At 42.4% G+C, this 19,102-nt stretch overlaps 1 protein-coding gene across 1 annotated transcript in view; it reads left to right on the forward strand.

Annotated features, from left to right (window-relative positions):
* ksr2 (kinase suppressor of ras 2) overlaps positions 1-19,102 on the forward strand; it is a 165,386-nt gene that overhangs the window by 63,648 nt on the left and 82,636 nt on the right. Inside the window, exon 5 of the mRNA XM_029716320.1 lies at positions 1,110-1,282. Coding sequence (XP_029572180.1) covers positions 1,110-1,282 — 173 coding nt within the window. The remainder of the gene's footprint in view (positions 1-1,109; positions 1,283-19,102) is intronic.

The following is a 19,102-nucleotide window of genomic DNA, read 5'->3' on the forward strand; positions in this document are numbered from 1 at the left end:
AAAGAAAAAAGTATTTAATAAGATTATTTCATTCATTCAGATCTAGGATGTGTTATTTTAGTGTTCCCTTTATTTTTTTAAGCAGTGTATATATATATATATATCTGCCCCCCACCACCACCCCAGTCCCCCAGGTGCCACTGCAGGCTCATCATTAGCAGTGTCAAGGGGAACTGAGTGATACGTGTGTGATGAGTGTTCCTGTCTCGTTTTTGATGGGTTACACAAGCCCCCCTCAGTGATGCTTGAAAGAGGCTGAAGGGCCACTGCTCTGGGCCACTCTGGGGGTGTGTAAACCCATTATGGACTGGTTAGGTGGCAGAGCCCATACCTAGCCTAGTTTTACAGCCCGTGTCTTGAAGAGCCATCCTTCCCCTCTGTCTTTGTCTCTCTCGGTGCACTCTCTATCTCTCTCTCTGTCTCTCTCGGGGCACTCTGTCTCTATCTCTCCCTCTCTCTCTCTCTCTCTCTCGATGAGTCACTCCCGTTGGGTGGCAGCCATGTTTGCTGTTGTTGTTGTTTTTGTTGTCTGTCAGGCCTTAGGGTTAATTGGTGGGTTGTGTACTAGGTATTACCTAACTGCCTCTTCCCCCTGGCATTTCTGTGGGGGGAGGCTGAGGCTTCAGGGAGAGTGATGATTAATGTCGAAAGTTTAACACTATTACCCTTGAAGTGATATCATTTCTCAGGATATTTGAGATGTCTCAAGTTGTTTGATTTTCCCCATTTTCAAAGTAAAATATGACTTTTTTTACTCTGGATAACCCTTGCCATGTTCTACTGTATAAGTTGTATAAGAAATTGTATTATAAGAGCATTTTAACGGTATAATATATTATTATTATTTAAGTATACATTTTTAATTGTAGTTAATAACCATTTTATTACAGTATAATACTACTATAAGAGCTTTATTACTGTAGATGGTTTAATAACAGTATATCTATTATATAAGAGCTATAAATATACTGGACATTTAACTGTATAATAGAAGTCTATAACTATTTTATAACCGTATATTTGCAGTATAAACTCTTTAACTGTAGTTTATAACAATTTATAACAGGCTAATGGTAGTATAACCATTCTGCTGTGTGTGTGTGTTTCAGAGTGAAGCAGAAGAAGTCCAAGCCTCAACACCTGAAGATCAACAGCAGTGTGGGGAGTTGTGAGAACCTCCCTACCCAACGCTCACCCCTCCACTCCTCTGACCATCGCTCACTCCGTTCCTTCTTCTTCCCCACCTTCATCCCCTCCACTCCCCCCGTCCACTCCGATGCAAGTAAGTGCCCTTTCTAGACTACCTTGGTCACTAACAAGTTATGATACCCAGGTATGCAGACAGCTTTCCTAAATCATACGTTTCAGGCATTATACGACTGTATTGACTTCACAGTTTGTCCACTCTCTTATCTGTTCAAGTGTCATATGACCATTGTCTGTGTCCAGTTTTATGGTAACCCTATGGTAGTACCACATAATATAGTTTAGTGTCTTAGCCATACCTCCACTTCCCATTCACAGTCTCTCTCTATATTCAGCCCTAAACCCAGTGACTGCAGTCTCTCTTTTTCTCTCTCTCTCTCTCTCTCTCTCTCTCTCTCTCTCTCAGTGAGATTATACACATAGACGAAGACTAATCCTTCCCAGATCACATACACGTATCCCAGGATACCCAGAGGTACCGTGTCAGCGCATACAGCCACCTTATTGGCTGTTGCCTTCTTAGTGCCCCCACCGGAAGCCATTAGCGCCTGAGCGGTACGGAGAAAGAGAGTAAGAGGAAGACGATGTGAGGAGACTGAGAATGACGGAGGCAGGGACAGGGGTGTCGGGGACAGGAGTGAAATATGGCCGTCGATAGGGGACCTGAATGGGTTTAGACCAGGGATCATTAACTAGATTCAGCCGTGGGCCAATTGAGCAGATGGTCAGGGGGCCGGAACATAATTACAAATAATTTGTAGACTGCAAATTGACCCCAAGAAGCCCAAACAGATATAATATTTGACTAAAACATAATAATGTCAAACCTTGCTTACGTTTGTGTACGATCACATACACTGAGTGTACAAAACATTAGGAACACCTGCTCTTTCTATGACATAGACTGACCAGGTGAATCCAGGTGAAAGCTATGATCCCTTATTGATGTCACTTGTTAAATCCACTTCAATCAGTGTAGATGAAGGGGAGGAGACTGGTTAAAGAATCATTTTTAAGCCTTGAGAGAATTGAGACATGGATTGTGTATATGTGCCATTCAGGGGGTGAATGGGCAAGACAAAAGATTTAAGCGCCTTTGAAGGGGGTATGGTAGTAGTTGCCAGGTGCACCGGTTTGAGTGTGTCAAGAACTGCAACACTGCTTGGTTTTTCACACTCAACAGTTTCCCGTGTGTATCAAGAATGGCCCACCACCCAAACGACATCCAGCCAACTTGACACAACTGTGGGAAGCATTGGAGTCAACTTGGGCCAGCATCCCTGTGGAACACTTTCTACACCTTATAGAGTCCATGCCCTGATGAATTGAGGTTGTTCTGAGGGCAAAAAGGGAAAGTGTTCTTAATATTTGTACACTCAGTGTATATCTTTCGATTATGCATGTGAATCACTTGGAGCTGATTTGCTGTTGGGCCGCAGAGTGCATCCGTACACAGACTAGGCTATTGGCAATGCCTCCAAACAGTTGTGATAGCCCTACCAGAGGTACAACAAAACACAACCATGTTTTTCACTCCCCTAATGTCTCCCATTTATGATATTTTACTGCAAAAGTGATTACATTGATATTGTTACACACCCCCTAAACAAAAAAATGCAGAATAATGCCTGGCTAGAGGGGGGAGGTAACCCAATATTACAAACTCTGATATTTATAAAATGTGGAATACAAGTCGTCAGTTGTCTGCCCATCATACACAACAATGATTAGAATATCTTAATGCCTCATGGAAATATAGACCTGTAAACACAGAGATACAATAGGTGGAAATGTCAACTATGCATATTTAAGATGAATGTAAGCTTGGCTTTTTGGTAACTGATTAATAGACAACTTTCCAAGTCAAATGTTCTGTCATTCAGTGCGTTATGGTTCTGCCTGATGAAAATGCATGCAGTTGCACATGTTTTTTTGATGTTGTGGCTATTGTATATAACTCTAAGCATAGCCTATAGGCCTAGGACAGGGTTGGAGAGCCCATGCATAGCCGATAGAGCAAGTGAAACGGGTTCTTATAAGCCCAGTCAATCAAGTGTGAAAACATAGTTTTGGGTGGACACTTTTTAAAAGAAGATCCCAGCTTTCTCCTGCTGCTATATTTATTGCTTAGTTCTTAAAATTAAGCAGATAAATCCGCTTTACAACCGGTGTAGCCTATCTGGCATAAAGTGCCTTCAGAAAGTATTCACACCCCTTGACTTTTTCCCCCAAAAATGGTGTTACAGACTGAATTTAAAATTGATTAAATTGAGATTGTGTGCCACTGATCTACACACAATACCTCACAATGTCAAAGTGGAATTTTTTTGTAGAAATTTTTACAAATTAATAAAGAATGTAAGCTTAAATGTCTTGTCAATAAGTATTCAACCCCTTTGTTATGGCATGTCAAAATATGTTCAGGATACATTTCAGCACATTTTATTGAACAAGTCACATAATAGGTTGCATGGACACACTCTGTGTGCAATAATAGTGTTTAACATGATTTCTTTATGTTTACCCTATCTCTGTACCCCACACATACAATTATCTGTAAGGTCCCTCAGCCGAGTAGTAATTTCAAGCACAGGTTCAACCACAAAGACCAGGGAGGTTTTCAACAACAAAAAAATGCAGACACTGAATATCCCTTTGAGCATGGTGAAGTTATTAATTAAGCTTTAGATGGGTATTCAATACACTCAGTCACTACAAAGATACAGGCGTCCTTCCTAACTCAGTTGCCAGAGAGGAAGGAAACCGCTCAGGGATTTCACCAATGGCTGTGATAGGAGAAAACTGAGGATGGATCTCAAATATTGTTGTTTCTCCACAATAGATACACACGGCTCAGCGTGGCTTAATGTGACCATGCCCCCAGTAGGGTACAGAAATAAGGTACTCGCATTACTCCCATGTATTTAGCCAAACTTTCATGGCATCCTCAGCAAACTGACACTTTTTTGTAGTTTCAATAAATAAACATTTTCAGTAGCCTCACGTGTCGTTATTAACATACTTGGCTGTCATGCTGTAAGTGTCATACTTACAGCATGACACTGTAAGTATCATGCAAATGTTTTGCATGATACTTACAGTGAGGGAAAAAAGTATTTAATCCCCTGCTGACTTTGTACGTTTGCCCACTGACAAAGAAATGATCAGTCTATAATTTTAATGGTAGGTTTATTTGAACAGTGAGAGACAGAATAACAACAAAAAAATCCAGAAAAACGCATGTCAAAAATGTTATAAATTGATTTGCATTTTAATGAGGGAAATAAGTATTTGACCCCCTCTCAATCAGAAAGATTTCTGGCTCCCAGGTGTCTTTTATACAGGTAACGAGCTGAGATTAGGAGCACACTCTTAAAGGGAGCGCTCCTAATCTCAGTTTGTTACCTGTATAAAAGACACCTGTCCACAGAAGCAATCAATCAGATTCCAAACTCTCCACCATGGCCAAGACAAAAGAGCTCTCCAAGGATGTCAGGGACAGGATTGTAGACCTACACAAGGCTGGAATGGGCTACAAGACCATCACCAAGCAGCTTGGTGAGAAGGTGACAACAGTTGGTGTGATTATTCACAAATGGAAGAAACACAAAGAACTGTCAATCTCCCTCGGCCTGGGGCTCCATGCAAAATCTCACCTTGTGGAGTTGCAATGATCATGAGAACGGTGAGGAATCAGCCCAGAACTACACGGGAGGATCTTGTCAATGATCGCAAGGCAGCTGGGACCATAGTCACCAAGAAAACAATTGGTAAAACACTACGCCGTGAAGGACTGAAATCTTGCAGCGCTCGCAAGGTCCCCCTGCTAAAGAAAGCAGGTTTGCCAATGAACATCTGAATGATTCAGAGGACAACTGGGTGAAAGTGTTGTGGTCAGATGAGAGCAAAATGGAGCTCTTTGGCATCAACTCAACTCGCCGTGTTTGGAGGAGGAGGAATGCTGCCTATCACCCCAAGAACACCATCCCCACTGTCAAACATGGAGGTGGAAACATTATGCTTTGGGGGTGTTTTTCTGCTAAAGGGACAGGACAACTTCACCGCATCAAAGGGACGATGGACGGGGCCATGTACCGAAAATCTTGGGTGAGAACCTCCTTCCCTCAGCCAGGGCATTGAAAATGGATCGTGGATGGGTATTCCAGCATGACAATAACCCAAAACACACAGCCAAGGCAACAAAGGAGTGGCTCAAGAAGAAGCACATTAAGGTCCTGGAGTGGCCTAGCCTGTCTCCAGACCTTAATCCCATAGAAAATCTGTGGAGGGAGCTGAAGGTTCGAGTTGCCAAACGTCAGCCTCAAAACCTTAATGACTTGGAGAAGATCTACAAACCTGGTGGCCAACTACAAGAATTGTCTGACCTCTGTGATTGCCAACAAGGGTTTTGCCACCAAGTACTAAGCCATGTTTTGCAGAGGGGTCAAATACTTATTTCCCTCATTAAAATGCAAATCATTTTTGACATGCGTTTTTCTGGATTTTTTGGTTGTTATTCTGTCTCTCACTGTTCAGATAAACCTACCATTAAAATTATAGACTGATCAATGCTTTGTCAGTGGGTAAACGTACAAAATCAGCAGGGGATCAAATACTTTTTTCCCTCACTGTATTGAAGCAACATCTCAAGACATCAGTCAGGAAGTTAAAGCGTGGTTGCAAATGGGTCTTCCAAATGACACTGCCCCCAAGCATACTTCCAAAGTTGTGGCAAAATGGCTTAAGGACAACAAAGTCAAGGTGTTGGAGTGGCCATCACAAAGCCCTGACCTCAAGCCTATAGAACATTTGTGGGCAGCACTGAAAAAGCATGTGCGAGCAAGGAGGCCTACAAACCTGACTCAGTTACACCAGCTCTGTCAGGAGGAATGGGCCGAAATTCACCCAACTTATTGTGGGAAGCTTGTGGAAGGCTACCCGAAACTTTTGACCCAAGTTAAACAATTTAAAGGCAATGCTACCAAATACTAACTGAGTGTATGTAAACTTCTAACCCACTGGGAATGTGATGAAAGAAATAAAAGCTGAAATAAATCATTCTCTCCACTATTATTCTGACATTTCACATTCTTACAATAAAGTGGTGATCCTAACTGACCTAAGACAGGGAATTTTTACAAGGATGAAATGTCAGGAATTGTGAAAAACTGAGTTTAAATGTATTTGGCTAAGGTGTATGAAAACTTCCAACTGTAGTGAGATACAAACAAGTGTTAGCGACATAACAGTGATGAAGTCCTTCTAACACATTTAAACGTATCGAGGAAGCGGAGCCCACAACTTTCCATTAACATCGCGGCATAAAAGCCTGAAACCATGAGGTTAACCTGGTCCTTGGGTAGTTGATGAAACTTAATTTGGTAGTCTTTTTCTCCTAACATTGTTCAAGCAGAACAGTACGCAACAGCTTATCAGCATCGTAAAAGGAGGGTTAGCTAGCTAATTAATAAAGTCTGTTTGGCTGATCATCGTGACATAAATTCCATGTGTTCATCCTAACATTTTTACGTTTAGAATTAAAATGTTTTTAGGTATGATATCGTTTGTTGATTAAGACGGCATGGAAGCATGTTAAGAATGACCAACCAAGCATATCCAAAATGTTTATAGAATGATAAAAAAAAGAATACAGCCATTGTCAGGTTATGAGTAAGGTAGGCAATTTAACATAGGAGTAATGCGAGTACCCTACAGCTGTACCCTACTCGGGCGTGGTCATGTTAAGCCCTGCCTTGCCGTGTGTATCTATACTAAACCAGGGGCGCACCTTTGGTAAAACATTTTTTGAGGCATCTAAAGCAAATTTCCAAATTTCTTTCTTTTGACCAATCGATTGGTCAACATTTTTAAACATGCATTTTTCCATATATAGACACACCCTATGTGTTTTACTAAAATCAACTATATGTACTGAACTTGTGTGATTCTTTAAACATGCTGTTTGATTAAATAATTAAGACACACAAATGATTCGAGGGAGCCAGAGATAAAAAAAACTGTTTCTTACCCTTTTTCTCCCGGTGCTGCTTGCCTTCGCAGATTCTGCCGTTAAGCTCCTGAAAATGCCGGTAATAGGCTACACCAGCGACCTTTTCCATTTGGATTGCCAATTTATCTTACCATTTCTACCAATCTGCGTGCCAGTTATGTTTTTCATATGCACATTTTTGTGGAACAGTTTAATATATAATAGTCTTTGTATCTTAAAATCATTGTCTGTGGTTCTATCTAAATCTAAATAAAAATTATACAAATCTAAAAGTAACTTTTATTGCCATTACCAACTATGTAAAATGAGTCTACATAAAGCCAACATAAAAACATTGCAGCCTGCAGGCAGAAAATATCCTGATGAAAATAAATATCCTATAAATCACATTGGCTCCGCATGGCCTGTCTGCAACAATCTCGAAACATTGTATCAACTGTCAACTGGGTCGCCCAGAAACTCACACTAGCAAACTTGAAACATTATATAAAATATTCTGGGCCCTCAGAGTTTCCTGCGCCAGTGAGCTTGGGACAGACACAGCTGTAGGCTATTTGTGTAAGGGATAAGAAGTAATCAGGTATTTTATGTTTCCACTGGATCAGAGCATTACATTTTCCACTTTTATGCCAAGTGGTAATCGAAAAGGTGCGAACTATAAATATTGTTGAAATATTTTGAGGAACTATTGTCATTCTCAACTGATTCTAAAAACAGACTTTGTTTAGTTGCTGTTTGAGGTGAAGAAAAATTACTTTGAGAAGCTCCACAGCTCATTAGTGGTGGTGAGTTAAGACAATCAGAAATAATATCAGACATCCCCAAATGGGCACATTTATAGGCCTACATTTGCGTGCAGGCCAGGTAGACTAGTCATACTTTTATATGCGTAATCAGGTGTAGCATAGGTTGTGAGTTCTGCAAAACACATGTCCAGTCTGACAATAAGAACGGTAAATGACTGTAATAATAATATACTGCTCAAAAAAATAAAGGGATCACTTAAACAACACTTCCTAGATCTGAATGAAAGAAATAATCTTATTAAATACTTTTTTCTTTACATAGTTGAATGTGCTGACAACAAAATCACACAAAAATAATCAATGGAAATCCAATTTATCAACCCATGGAGGTCTGGATTTGGAGTCACACTCAAAATTAAAGTGGAAAACCAGGCTGATCCAACTTTGATGTAATGTCCTTAAAACAAGTCAAAATGAGGCTCAGTAGTGTGTGTGGCCTCCACGTGCCTGTATGACCTCCCTACAATGCCTGGGCATGCTCCTGATGAGGTGGCGGATGGTCTCCTGAGGGATCTCCTCCCAGACATGGACTAAAGCATCCGCCAACTCCTGGACAGTCTGTGGTGCAACGTGGCGTTGGTGGATGGAGCGAGACATGATGTCCCAGATGTGCTCAATTGGATTCAGGTCTGGGGAACGGGCGGGCCAGTCCATAGCATCAATGCCTTCCACTTGCAGGAACTGCTGACACACTCCAGCCACATGAGGTCTAGCATTGTCTTGCATTAGGAGGAACCCAGGGCCAACCGCACCAGCATATGGTCTCACAAGGGGCCTGAGGATCTCATCTCGGTACCTAATGGCAGTCAGGCTACCTCTGGCGAGCACATGGAGGGCTGTGCGGCCCCCCAAAGAAATGCCACCCCACACCATGACTGACCCACCGCCAAACCGGTCATGCTGGAGGATGTTGCAGGCAGCAGAACGTTCTCCACGGCGTCTCCAGACTCTGTCACGTCTGTCACGTGCTCATTGTGAACCTGCTTTCATCTGTGGAGAGCACAGGGCGCCAGTGGCGAATTTGCCAATCTTGGTGTTCTCTGGCAAATGCCAAACGTCCTGCACGGTGTTGGGCTGTAAGCACAACCCCCACCTGTGGACGTCGGGCCCTCATACCACCCTCATGGAGTCTGTTTCTGACCATTTGAGTAGACACATGCACATTTGTGGCCTGCTGGAGGTCATTTTGCATGGCTCTGGCAGTGCTTCTCCTGCTCTTCCTTGCACAAAGGCGGAGGTAGCGGTTCTGCTGCTGGGTTGTTGCCCTCCTACGGCCTCCTCCACGTCTCCTGATGTACTGGCCTGTCTCCTGGTAGCGCCTCCATGCTCTGGACACTACGCTGACAGACACAGCAAACCTTCTTGCCACAGCTCGCATTGATGTGCCATCCTGGATGAGTTGCACTACCTGAGCCACTTGTGTGGGTTGTAGACTCCGTCTCATGCTACCACTAGAGTGAAAGCACCGCCAGCATTCAAAAGTGACCAAAACATCAGCCAGGAAGCATAGGAACTGAGAAGTGGTCTGTGGTCCCCACCTGCAGAACCAATCCTTTATTGGGGGTGTCTTGCTAATTGCCTATAATTTCCACCTGTTGTCTATTCCATTTGCACAACAGCATGTGAAATGTATTGTCAATCAGTGTTGCTTCCTAAGTGGACAGTTTGATTTCACAGAAGTGTGATTGACTTGGAGTTACATTGTGTTGTTTAAGTGATCCCTTTATTTTTTGAGCAGTGTATATTGAATGCATTAACAGAAATTACCGTAACCAAATAAACATTGCAGATTAGAAATTAAGGGAATTAACGGTAAATGTAGGCTCCTACTGGTGATATTTGTAATGGGGAATTAATAGACATAGCAAACAATGCACACAATAAAGTTATGAAGCAATGAATACCCACAAAATGGCAGGAGAGAGCACATTCTGGAGAGAGACGTGCCTTGTGCATCTGAGCCACAATCCCCATATTCTTGTAGCGTGGCATCACCACGGCCTCCTCAATGAATTAGTCCACTGAAACAGGCACAAATCCAACAGGTGTCTCGTGTGGCATAAAAAAATTAAAACATTTGTGACTGCTTGACCCCAAAAAATCTAATGTTTTAAATACAGACCCCTTTTGTCATACAGTATTCCATATAAGGCACCTAGACCCTGTGAAAGTTGCACAGTATACCCTTAATCTTACATAACTTGACATTTCTCCTGTCCATTGTGACATTGTGGGAGGATAACCAACCTTCCAATTAATGGTAATGCATTTCTTAGCCGCTATAAATGCTATGGTTACACAGTTTCTTTTTATAACAGTCTCCAGTATCAACATTTCCAAGCAATCAAAAACAGGGAGAAGGGAGAATCTATAGACATGCCAGAATTCATCCAGCCTTCACAAGATCACAAGATCAAATATGTCCCTTTTTGTGTTTTACAACTCCATTAGAGGAATTACATTCCTGAGTGCATGCTATTCAGTTTCACTATAGGTATGTTCTATTAAAACATTTACATTTTTTGTCACTTATCCAGAGCGACTTACAGTTCATCTTAAGATAGCTAGGTGGGACAATCACGTATCACAGGCATAGAAAGTACAGTGTATTTATAATTTTTAGTAAAAAAAAAATGTTTTGGGGGGGTCGAGATGAGGAGGAGGATTATTTAAGATACTGTTTGAAGAGGTAGGATTTCAGATGTTTTCAAAAGTTGGGCAGGTACTCTGCTGTCCTAGCTTTAGGGGAAGCTGATTCCACCATTGGAGTGCCAGGACAGAGAAGAGCTTGGGCTGAGCGGGAGCTGGATGGTCTTACATCTGTATCCATTCATCATCATCAATAGTGTCTCCCAGGTTTTCCTCACAACTTAAGAGGTTTGTCTGACTGCCATAACATAGTTTCGATCTTTGAAGTTTTTCTGTTTTGTCCAATGTTTGCTGCACAGAGAGAATAAAGTGTTGCATCTGAAAAATGTCACGTCAGCGGTCACAGACAGGTCTTTACTTGCTGCCTGACCCTGCTGAGACCTCTGTCACCATCTGATCCTGCTCAGATGAGGCATGACAAAGAATTACCTTGGGGTACATAAATACATTATATTATCCAAGAATAGAATCAATGCTTCAATAATTGAAATTACCATTATTCCCAGATCTCTAACTGTAGCCTACCAATCAACTCAAGATGGAACTTCGTATCCATTCACTGAGACCCTGCTGGGACACCCGTCACCATCTGATTCTGCTAAGACATGATGAGCATAGTGTTGTGCACCATGACAGTGAAACCTGTAGAGCTGTTTATACCGTGTCATTGTGAAAAGTAGGGAATTACTTGGGGAAACTGACACCAATAACGTTACATTGCTATACTGACAGTAATAAAAACTCACATTGCGCTGTCAAAAAACGTCAGAATATAGGTCTTCAATATCGGACGCTGGTTTCAATGTTTGATTCAGGTCTAGTGTGATCGAGGCAAAGAGAATAGTTCAATTTAGTGATCTAGCTAGCTAGGAATTAGTACTTTTTTCCTGCTAAGTCAAACAGCAGTTACCTTTCCAGCTTCATCAGTCAAATAAAGAGTAGCCAGTTTCTGCTCTGCTTGCTTTGACAACTCTGAGAAAAATCACAACACACAAAGACAACAGCTGACTCTGTTCGCACGCACTGTTGTGTCTGCGTGGTCCTAAATCCATCTGGCTGAAACTGCCAAACAGCCTACCCGACCGCTCTGAGGCGTCCGTATGGTCCTAAAGCACACAGTTGCAGCTTTTTGTATCACAGTGCAATGATAAAACTGGGGCGTCATGTCCCTCCCATCCCCAGTGAAAGTTGCACCTGTAACGAGTGCGCTGAGAGTCGGGAAGCAAGTTCAGGGAGTGAGTGTTTTGATAAATAAAATAAATAATGAACACAAAACACAAACAATGCACCGACATGAAAACAGAGTCAATAACACCTGAGGAAAGAACCAAGGGGAGGGACAGATATAGGGAAGATAATCAAGAAGGTGATGGAGTCCAGGTGAGTGTCTTGAGGCGCAGGTGTGCAAGACGTGTTTTTCTTTTTCATTAATCGTCAAAAAAATATACACTACCGGTCAAAAGTTTTAGAACACCTACTCATTCAAGGGTTTTTCTTTATTTTTACTATTTTCTACATTGTAGAATAATAGTGAAAACATCAAAACTCTGAAATAAAACATATGGAATCATGTATTAACCAAAAAAGTGTTAAAGAAAGTGAGATTTTTCAAATAGCCACCCTTCGCCTTGATTACAGCTTTGCTTGGCATTCTCTCAACCAGCTTCATCAGGAATGCTTTTCCAACAGTCTTGAAGGAGTTCCCACAAAATTGTCGAAGTTCAACTTTTCCCCCGATGCCTTGAGATGGATGAAATAATACCTTGAAGGCAGAACTCAGTGCGTCAGAGTGAGCAATGAGCTGTCGCCCACTCTTAGCTATGATGTGGGCGTGCCCCAAGGGTCAATACTGGGGCCCCTCTTGTTCAGCCTGTACATTAATGATCTGCCTTCCGTCTGCACTGGGCCTGAAGTTCAAATGTATGCAGATGATACAGTGATATATGTGCATGCAAAGAGCAAACAACAAGCTGCACAAGAACTCACTACTGTAATGGTCCAGGTTACAAAGTGGCTCAGTGACTCGTGTTTGCATCTCAATGTGAAAAAAACTGTTTGCATGTTTTTCACAAAGAGGGCAACAGATGCTACTGAGCCAGATGTCTATGTGTCAGGGGAGAAGCTCCAGGTGGTATCTGATTTTAAGTACCTTGGAATCATACTTGATTCCAACCTCTCTTTTAAAAAGCATGTGAAAAAGGTAATTCAAATAACCAAATTCAACCTAGCTAATTTCCAATTTATACGAAATTGTTTGACCACAGAGGTAGCAAGACTGTACTTCAAATCGATGATACTCCCCCACTTAACATACTGCTTGACTAGTTGGACCCAAGCTTGCTATACAACATTAAAACCTATTCAGTCTGTCTACAAACAGGCTCTCAAAGTGCTTGATAGGAAGCCCAATAGCCATCATCACTGTTACATCCTCAGAAAGCATGAGCTCCTGAGTTGGGAAAATCTGGTGCAATACACCGACGCATGTCTTGTATTCAAGATCCTAAATGGCCTGGCTCCCCCTCCACTCAGTATTTTTGTTAAACAGAAAATCCAAACATATGGCAGCAGATCCACAAGGTCTGCCATGAGAGGTGACTGTATAGTTCCCTTAAGGAAAAGCACCTTTAGTAAATCCGCTTTCTCTGTGAGAGCGTCCCATGTCTGGAATACACTGCCATCAGACACACATAACTGCACCACATATCACACTTTCACAAAATGCATGAAGACATGGCTAAAGGTCAATCAGATTTGTGAACATAATCCCTAGCTGTGTATTGCCGCTTTCCATGTTGTCTGTTTTCTGTAGCTTGTGAGGTGTGGAAACACTTTGTTTTTATGGATTTTGTCTTGTTGCTTTTTGTTCTATGTTGCTCTGTCTGTATGCTACATCTTGCTTGTCCTATGTTGCTCTGTCTGTATGCTATGTCTTGCTTGTCCTATGTTACTCTGCGTGTGCTCACTGTTCTATGATTGTCTATATTGTAATTGTTTTTAATAACCTGCCCAGGGACTGCGGTTGAAAATTAGCCGGCTGGCTAAAACCGGCACTTTTACTGAAACGTTGACTAATGTGCACTGTCCCTGTAAAAATAAAATAAACTCAAAAACTCAACATATGCTGAGTACTTGTTGGCTGCTTTTCCTTCACTCTGCGGTCCGACTCATCCCACATTCTCTCAATTGGGTTGAGGTCGGGAGATTGTGGAGGCCAGGTCATCTGATGCAGCACTCCATCACTCTCCTTCTTGGTCAAATAGCCCTTACACAGCCTGGAGGTGTGTTGGGTCATTGTCCTGTTGAAAAACAAATGATTGTCCCATTAAACACAAACCAAATGAGATGGCGTATCGCTGCAGAATGCTGTGGTAGCCATGCTGGTTAAGTGTGCCTTGAATTCTAAATTAATCACAGACAGGGTCACCAGCACAGCACCCCCACACCATAACCACTCCTCCATGCTTTACGGTGGGAAAAACACATGTAGAGATCATCTGTTCACCCACACCGTGTCTCACAAAGACACGGAGGTTGGAACCAAAAATCTCAAATTTGGACTCCAGACCAAAGGACAGATTTCCACCGGTCTAATGTCCATTGCTTGTGTTTCTTGGCCCAAGCAAGTCTCTTCTTATTATTGGTGTCCTTTAGTAGTGGTTTCTTTGCAGCAATTTGACCATGAAGGCCTGATTCACGCAGGTTCCTTTGAACAGTTGATGTTGAGATGTGTCGGTTACTTGAACTCTGTGAAGCATTTATTTGAGCTGCAATTTCTGAGGCTGGTAACTCTAATGAACTGCAGCAGAGGTAACTCTGAGTCTTCCTTTCCTGTGGCGGTCCTCATGAGATCCAGTTTCATCATAGCGCTTGATGGTTTTTGCGACTGCACTTGAAGAAATGTTCAAAGTTCTTGAAATTTTCCGTATTGACTGATCTTCATGTCTTTAAAGTGTAATGATGGACTGTTTCTCTTTGCTTATTTGAGCTGTTCTTGCCATAATATGTACTTGGTCTATTACCAAATAGGGCTATCTTCTGTATGCCCCCCTACCCTGTCACAACACAACTGGTCAACACCTCAACCCTGGTCAAAAAGGCGCAGCAGCGCCTGTACTTTTTGAAGAGACTGAAGAAGGCCCGTCTGTCTCCCAAGGTCCTGGTGAACTTTAAACCGCTGCACAGTCGAGAGCATTCTGACTAACTGCGCCACAGTGTGGTTTGGCGGATGCTCCGGGGCCGACCATAAGGCCCTGCAACGGGTGGTGAAAACCGCTCAGCACATCACTGGTCCCCAGCTCCCTGCCATCGTAGACTTCCAGCGCAAGCGGTGTCTGCAAAGGGCACGCCGCATCATCAGGGACCCTTCACATCCATGCCACAAACTGTTTGCCCTCCTACCATCAGGCAGGCAGTACAGGTCTCTACATTCCCGCACTAACAGGCTCAAGAACAGTTTCTTTCCAGCTACTGTAACCCTGCTGAACTCTGTGACACGGCACCAGCCATATCCACCCGCCCACCGCTTAGTACTGCCTCTCAGGGACCTTGTTGCACTACTCTCTTTGCACTCTTCAATGTACTACTGGACTCTGATATTGCTTTGCAAAGTCTGATTAAGGACATTATTCAGTTGTACATGTACATGTTTACCTCGGTAACCTCATTACTGCTATCCCTGCATTTCAGTTGCATGACTCCTTGCACTTTCAATTTGCATTCATTGCATATTTAGATTTGCCATTTGTACTTGCCATTTGCCTTCATTGCACAGTTATACATCCCACTTAATAACATACATTGTACTTAATTGTTTCACTAGTACATGTTTTGTACTCTTTCATTTGCACTTCTGGTCAGATGCTTATTGCATTTTGTTGTACTCTACTTGTACTTGTTCAATGACAATAAAGTTTCATCTAATCTAATTGTCTCAAATGCATTTAGAGGGAAAGAAAATCCACTAATTAACTTTTAACAAGGCACACCTATTAATTGAAATACATTCCAGGTGACTACCTCATGAAGCTGTTTGAGAGAATGCTAAGAGTGTGCAAAGCTGTCATTAAGGCAAAGGGTTGTGTATATATCTTCCACTTTGAGTATTTTGTGTGGATAAAAAAAGACAATTAAATACATTTGAATCCCTATTTGTAACACCACTAAATGTGGAAAAAGTCAAGGGGTGTGAATACTTTCTGAAGGCACTGTATTAAAAATGTACATGTGCGAAACGCTTCCTCCATTCGCTATTCGAGTGTAGCCTACGGATTACATGTTTTTTTTGTGGGCCATTCTAACTCAAAATTAATTCTGCACATATAGTATATTAGTTGTCTATATGTACGTAAAGACCAGATTAAATTGAGAAGAGTCTGATAGGTGAGAATATTATCAAGTGCTTGTTAAATTGTGTATTAGAGATTGATGAAATGTGTGCAGTCTGCACAAGAAACAGAGCCTTTAATGCAACTTTTTTCTTCATCATCGTTAGTTGCATCATGCAGTCTTAGGATATATGTTTTGATTTCTAATACATTCTAAGGTTTGTATCACAACTAAAGTTGCATAAATAACTATAAATAAAGAATATAGGAGGACATGTTTGAAATAATCACTTTGTTAAACGCTCAACACAGAATAGCTGCATGTGCTCACACCCTCGGAAATAATTTGGGAAAAATATCAGCTATTGTATCAACTGTATTCTTCTTACTAGAAAATAATATAAAATAATGCCACGGGAATTATAAGTACATCTTGTCTGCTTAATGAACTAGTGTAGCCCACAGTCATATGGCATAGCCAGATCAGGGTCTAACATAAGGACGACTCAGAATATGCTATTCTGTTCTTCTGAAATAAAGGCTACATTTTCTTCATATCATAACGTTTCTTTAGACCTGCCTAAATTAAATAAAGTATGTATTGTGATGGTGTAGGCTATATTAAATGGAATTAATAGACTTTTTAAAAAATGTTCCAAAGGTCCGCATCAGTGGCTTTTTAGGGTATGCATGGTAGCCCGGAGATGCTAAGTGTATTTATGTTAATTCTATGTTAATTTATGTTAATTACCATTCAATTACCGTGAGAATGGCAGTTATTTACATGACAGTTACCGGCTGACAATATTTCATGACCGCCACAGCACTATCTTGGTACGGTATATCTAGGAATATAAGTGGTACTGCCATGCCTCTGTTGTGCTTGAATAGCCAAATAACTTTTCAATGTTTGTTCATGTTTAAATCTCATACACGCACTTACAGCATATCAACAATGGGCATTTCAACAAAATATAATAACAAGCCTTTCACGACACAAGCACGTAGTAGCGTAACCAAGTTACAGGGAAGCAACCTGTAATACAACAGTCAGCGCAAGCCTTTTCCCTCTTTTCCCCACTGAAACTAAGTGTGCAAAGTTTATACAGTCTTTGAGGTGACCAGGACATGAGTGCGTCCTAACAGGTCGAGGATACAAAGTAGCCAGTGGTGGTTGTGGTTTTGGGGCCTGACCAGCTTGTCCAACATATTCCTTCATATTCCTTTGGAAGTTGGGTAGGATGATAATTTGGCCGATGATGATGTGGCCAGTGACACTTTGCTTCTTGAAAGTTCGATATTTTGAGAACTTGACTGCTGACATGCAAAACATTTTGGGACTGTATCAACAGTGAACTAATGAAAAAAACACCAACAGATTGGAACTGTGGGTGGTAGGCTGTGATAACGGTCTGGGGCAGGTCCAGCAGGAGATAAGGAGAGTGACTTAGAGGGTAGGTCCTAAACTATATGAATAAGAAGCGTTTTGAGGGACGTAGTCCAGACACATACTGTACATTTGAATATAATCCCTGGGCTTTGAATTTACACTAAAGGGGTTGTAGGGGAGGTGGAGCTGGTCAAGCATGGCCACTATATCACAGTTAATCCTCAGCCACCATACACAATGACATACAGCATCTTTGTTGAAGTCTGACCATCCTATTTGTCATAGATGGCATTATGTCCTTAAAAGGATGTTGACATTATTGCGCAGTTTCCCAGACCAATGCATGAGTCATCCCAACATTTACATAAGTGTTTCAACAGTACTTTGTTGCAGCACCTTTGGCAGCAATTACACCCTTCTTCTTAGGGTTCTTGGTCGACCTCCCTGACCAAGGCCCTTCTTCCCAGATTGCTCAGTTTGGCCAGCCGGCCAGCTCTAGGAAGGGTCTTGGTGGTTACCGATTGTTATGAAAACTTGAAATCGGCCCTAATTAATCGGCCATTCTGATTAATCGGCCGACCTCTAGTTTGGAACATGATAGTTCGTTGCTGATGTGGACATCAAGGAACTTGAAACTCTCGACCCGCTGCACTACAGCCCCGTCGATGTTAATGTGGGACTGTTCGGCCCGCTTTTTTCTGTAGTCCACGATCAGCTCCTTTGTCTTGCTCACATTGAGGGAGAGGTTGTTGGCCTGGCACCACACTGCCAGGTCTCTGACCTCCTCCCTATAGGCTGTCTCATCGTTGTCGGTGATCAGGCCTTCCACTGTTGTGTCATCAGCAACTTAATAATGGTGTTGGAGTTGTGTTTGGCCACGCAGTCGTGTGTGAACAGGGTACAGGAGGGGACTAAGTACACACCCATGAGGAGCCCCAGTGTTGAGGATCAGCGTGGCAAGCATGTTGTTGCCTACCCTTACCACCTGGGAGCGGCCCGTCAGGATGTCCAGGATCCAGTTGCAGAGGGAGTTGTTTAGTCCCAGTGTCCTAAGCTTATTGATGAGCTTCGGGGGCACTATGGTGTTGAACGCTGCGCTGTGGTCTATGAAAAGCATTTTCACATAGGTGTTCCTTTTGTCCAGGTGGGAAAGGGCAGTGTGGAGTACGATTGAGATTGTGTCATCTGTGGATCTGTTGGGGCGGTATGCGAATTGGATTGGGTCTAGTGTATCCGGGAGGATGCTATTGATGTAAGCCTTTCAAAGCACTTCATGGCTACCGATGTGAGTGCTACAGGCGGTAATCATTTAGACAGGTTACCTTCGCTTCTTTGGGCACAGGGACTATGGTGGTCTGCTTGAAACATGTAGGTATTACAGACTCGGTCAGGGAGAGGTCGAAAATGTCAGTGAAGACACTTGCCAGTTGGTCTGTGCATGCTTTGAGTACACCTCCTAGTAATCCGTCTGGCCCCGCGGCTTTGTGAATGTTGACCTGTTTAAAGGTCTTGCTCATATCGGCTACCGATAGCGTTATCACACAGTCATCCAGAACAGCTGGTGCTCTTGTGCATGCTTCAGCGTTGCTTGCCTCGAAGCGAGCATAAAAGGCATTTAGCTCATCTGGTAGGCTCGTGTCACTGGGCAGCTCGCATCTGGGTTTCCCTTTGTAGTCTGTAATAGTTTTCAAGCCCTGCCACATCCGACGAGCAT

The sequence above is a fragment of the Salmo trutta genome, chromosome 27 (genome assembly GCF_901001165.1).
Source record: "Salmo trutta chromosome 27, fSalTru1.1, whole genome shotgun sequence".
NCBI lineage: Eukaryota > Metazoa > Chordata > Actinopteri > Salmoniformes > Salmonidae > Salmo > Salmo trutta.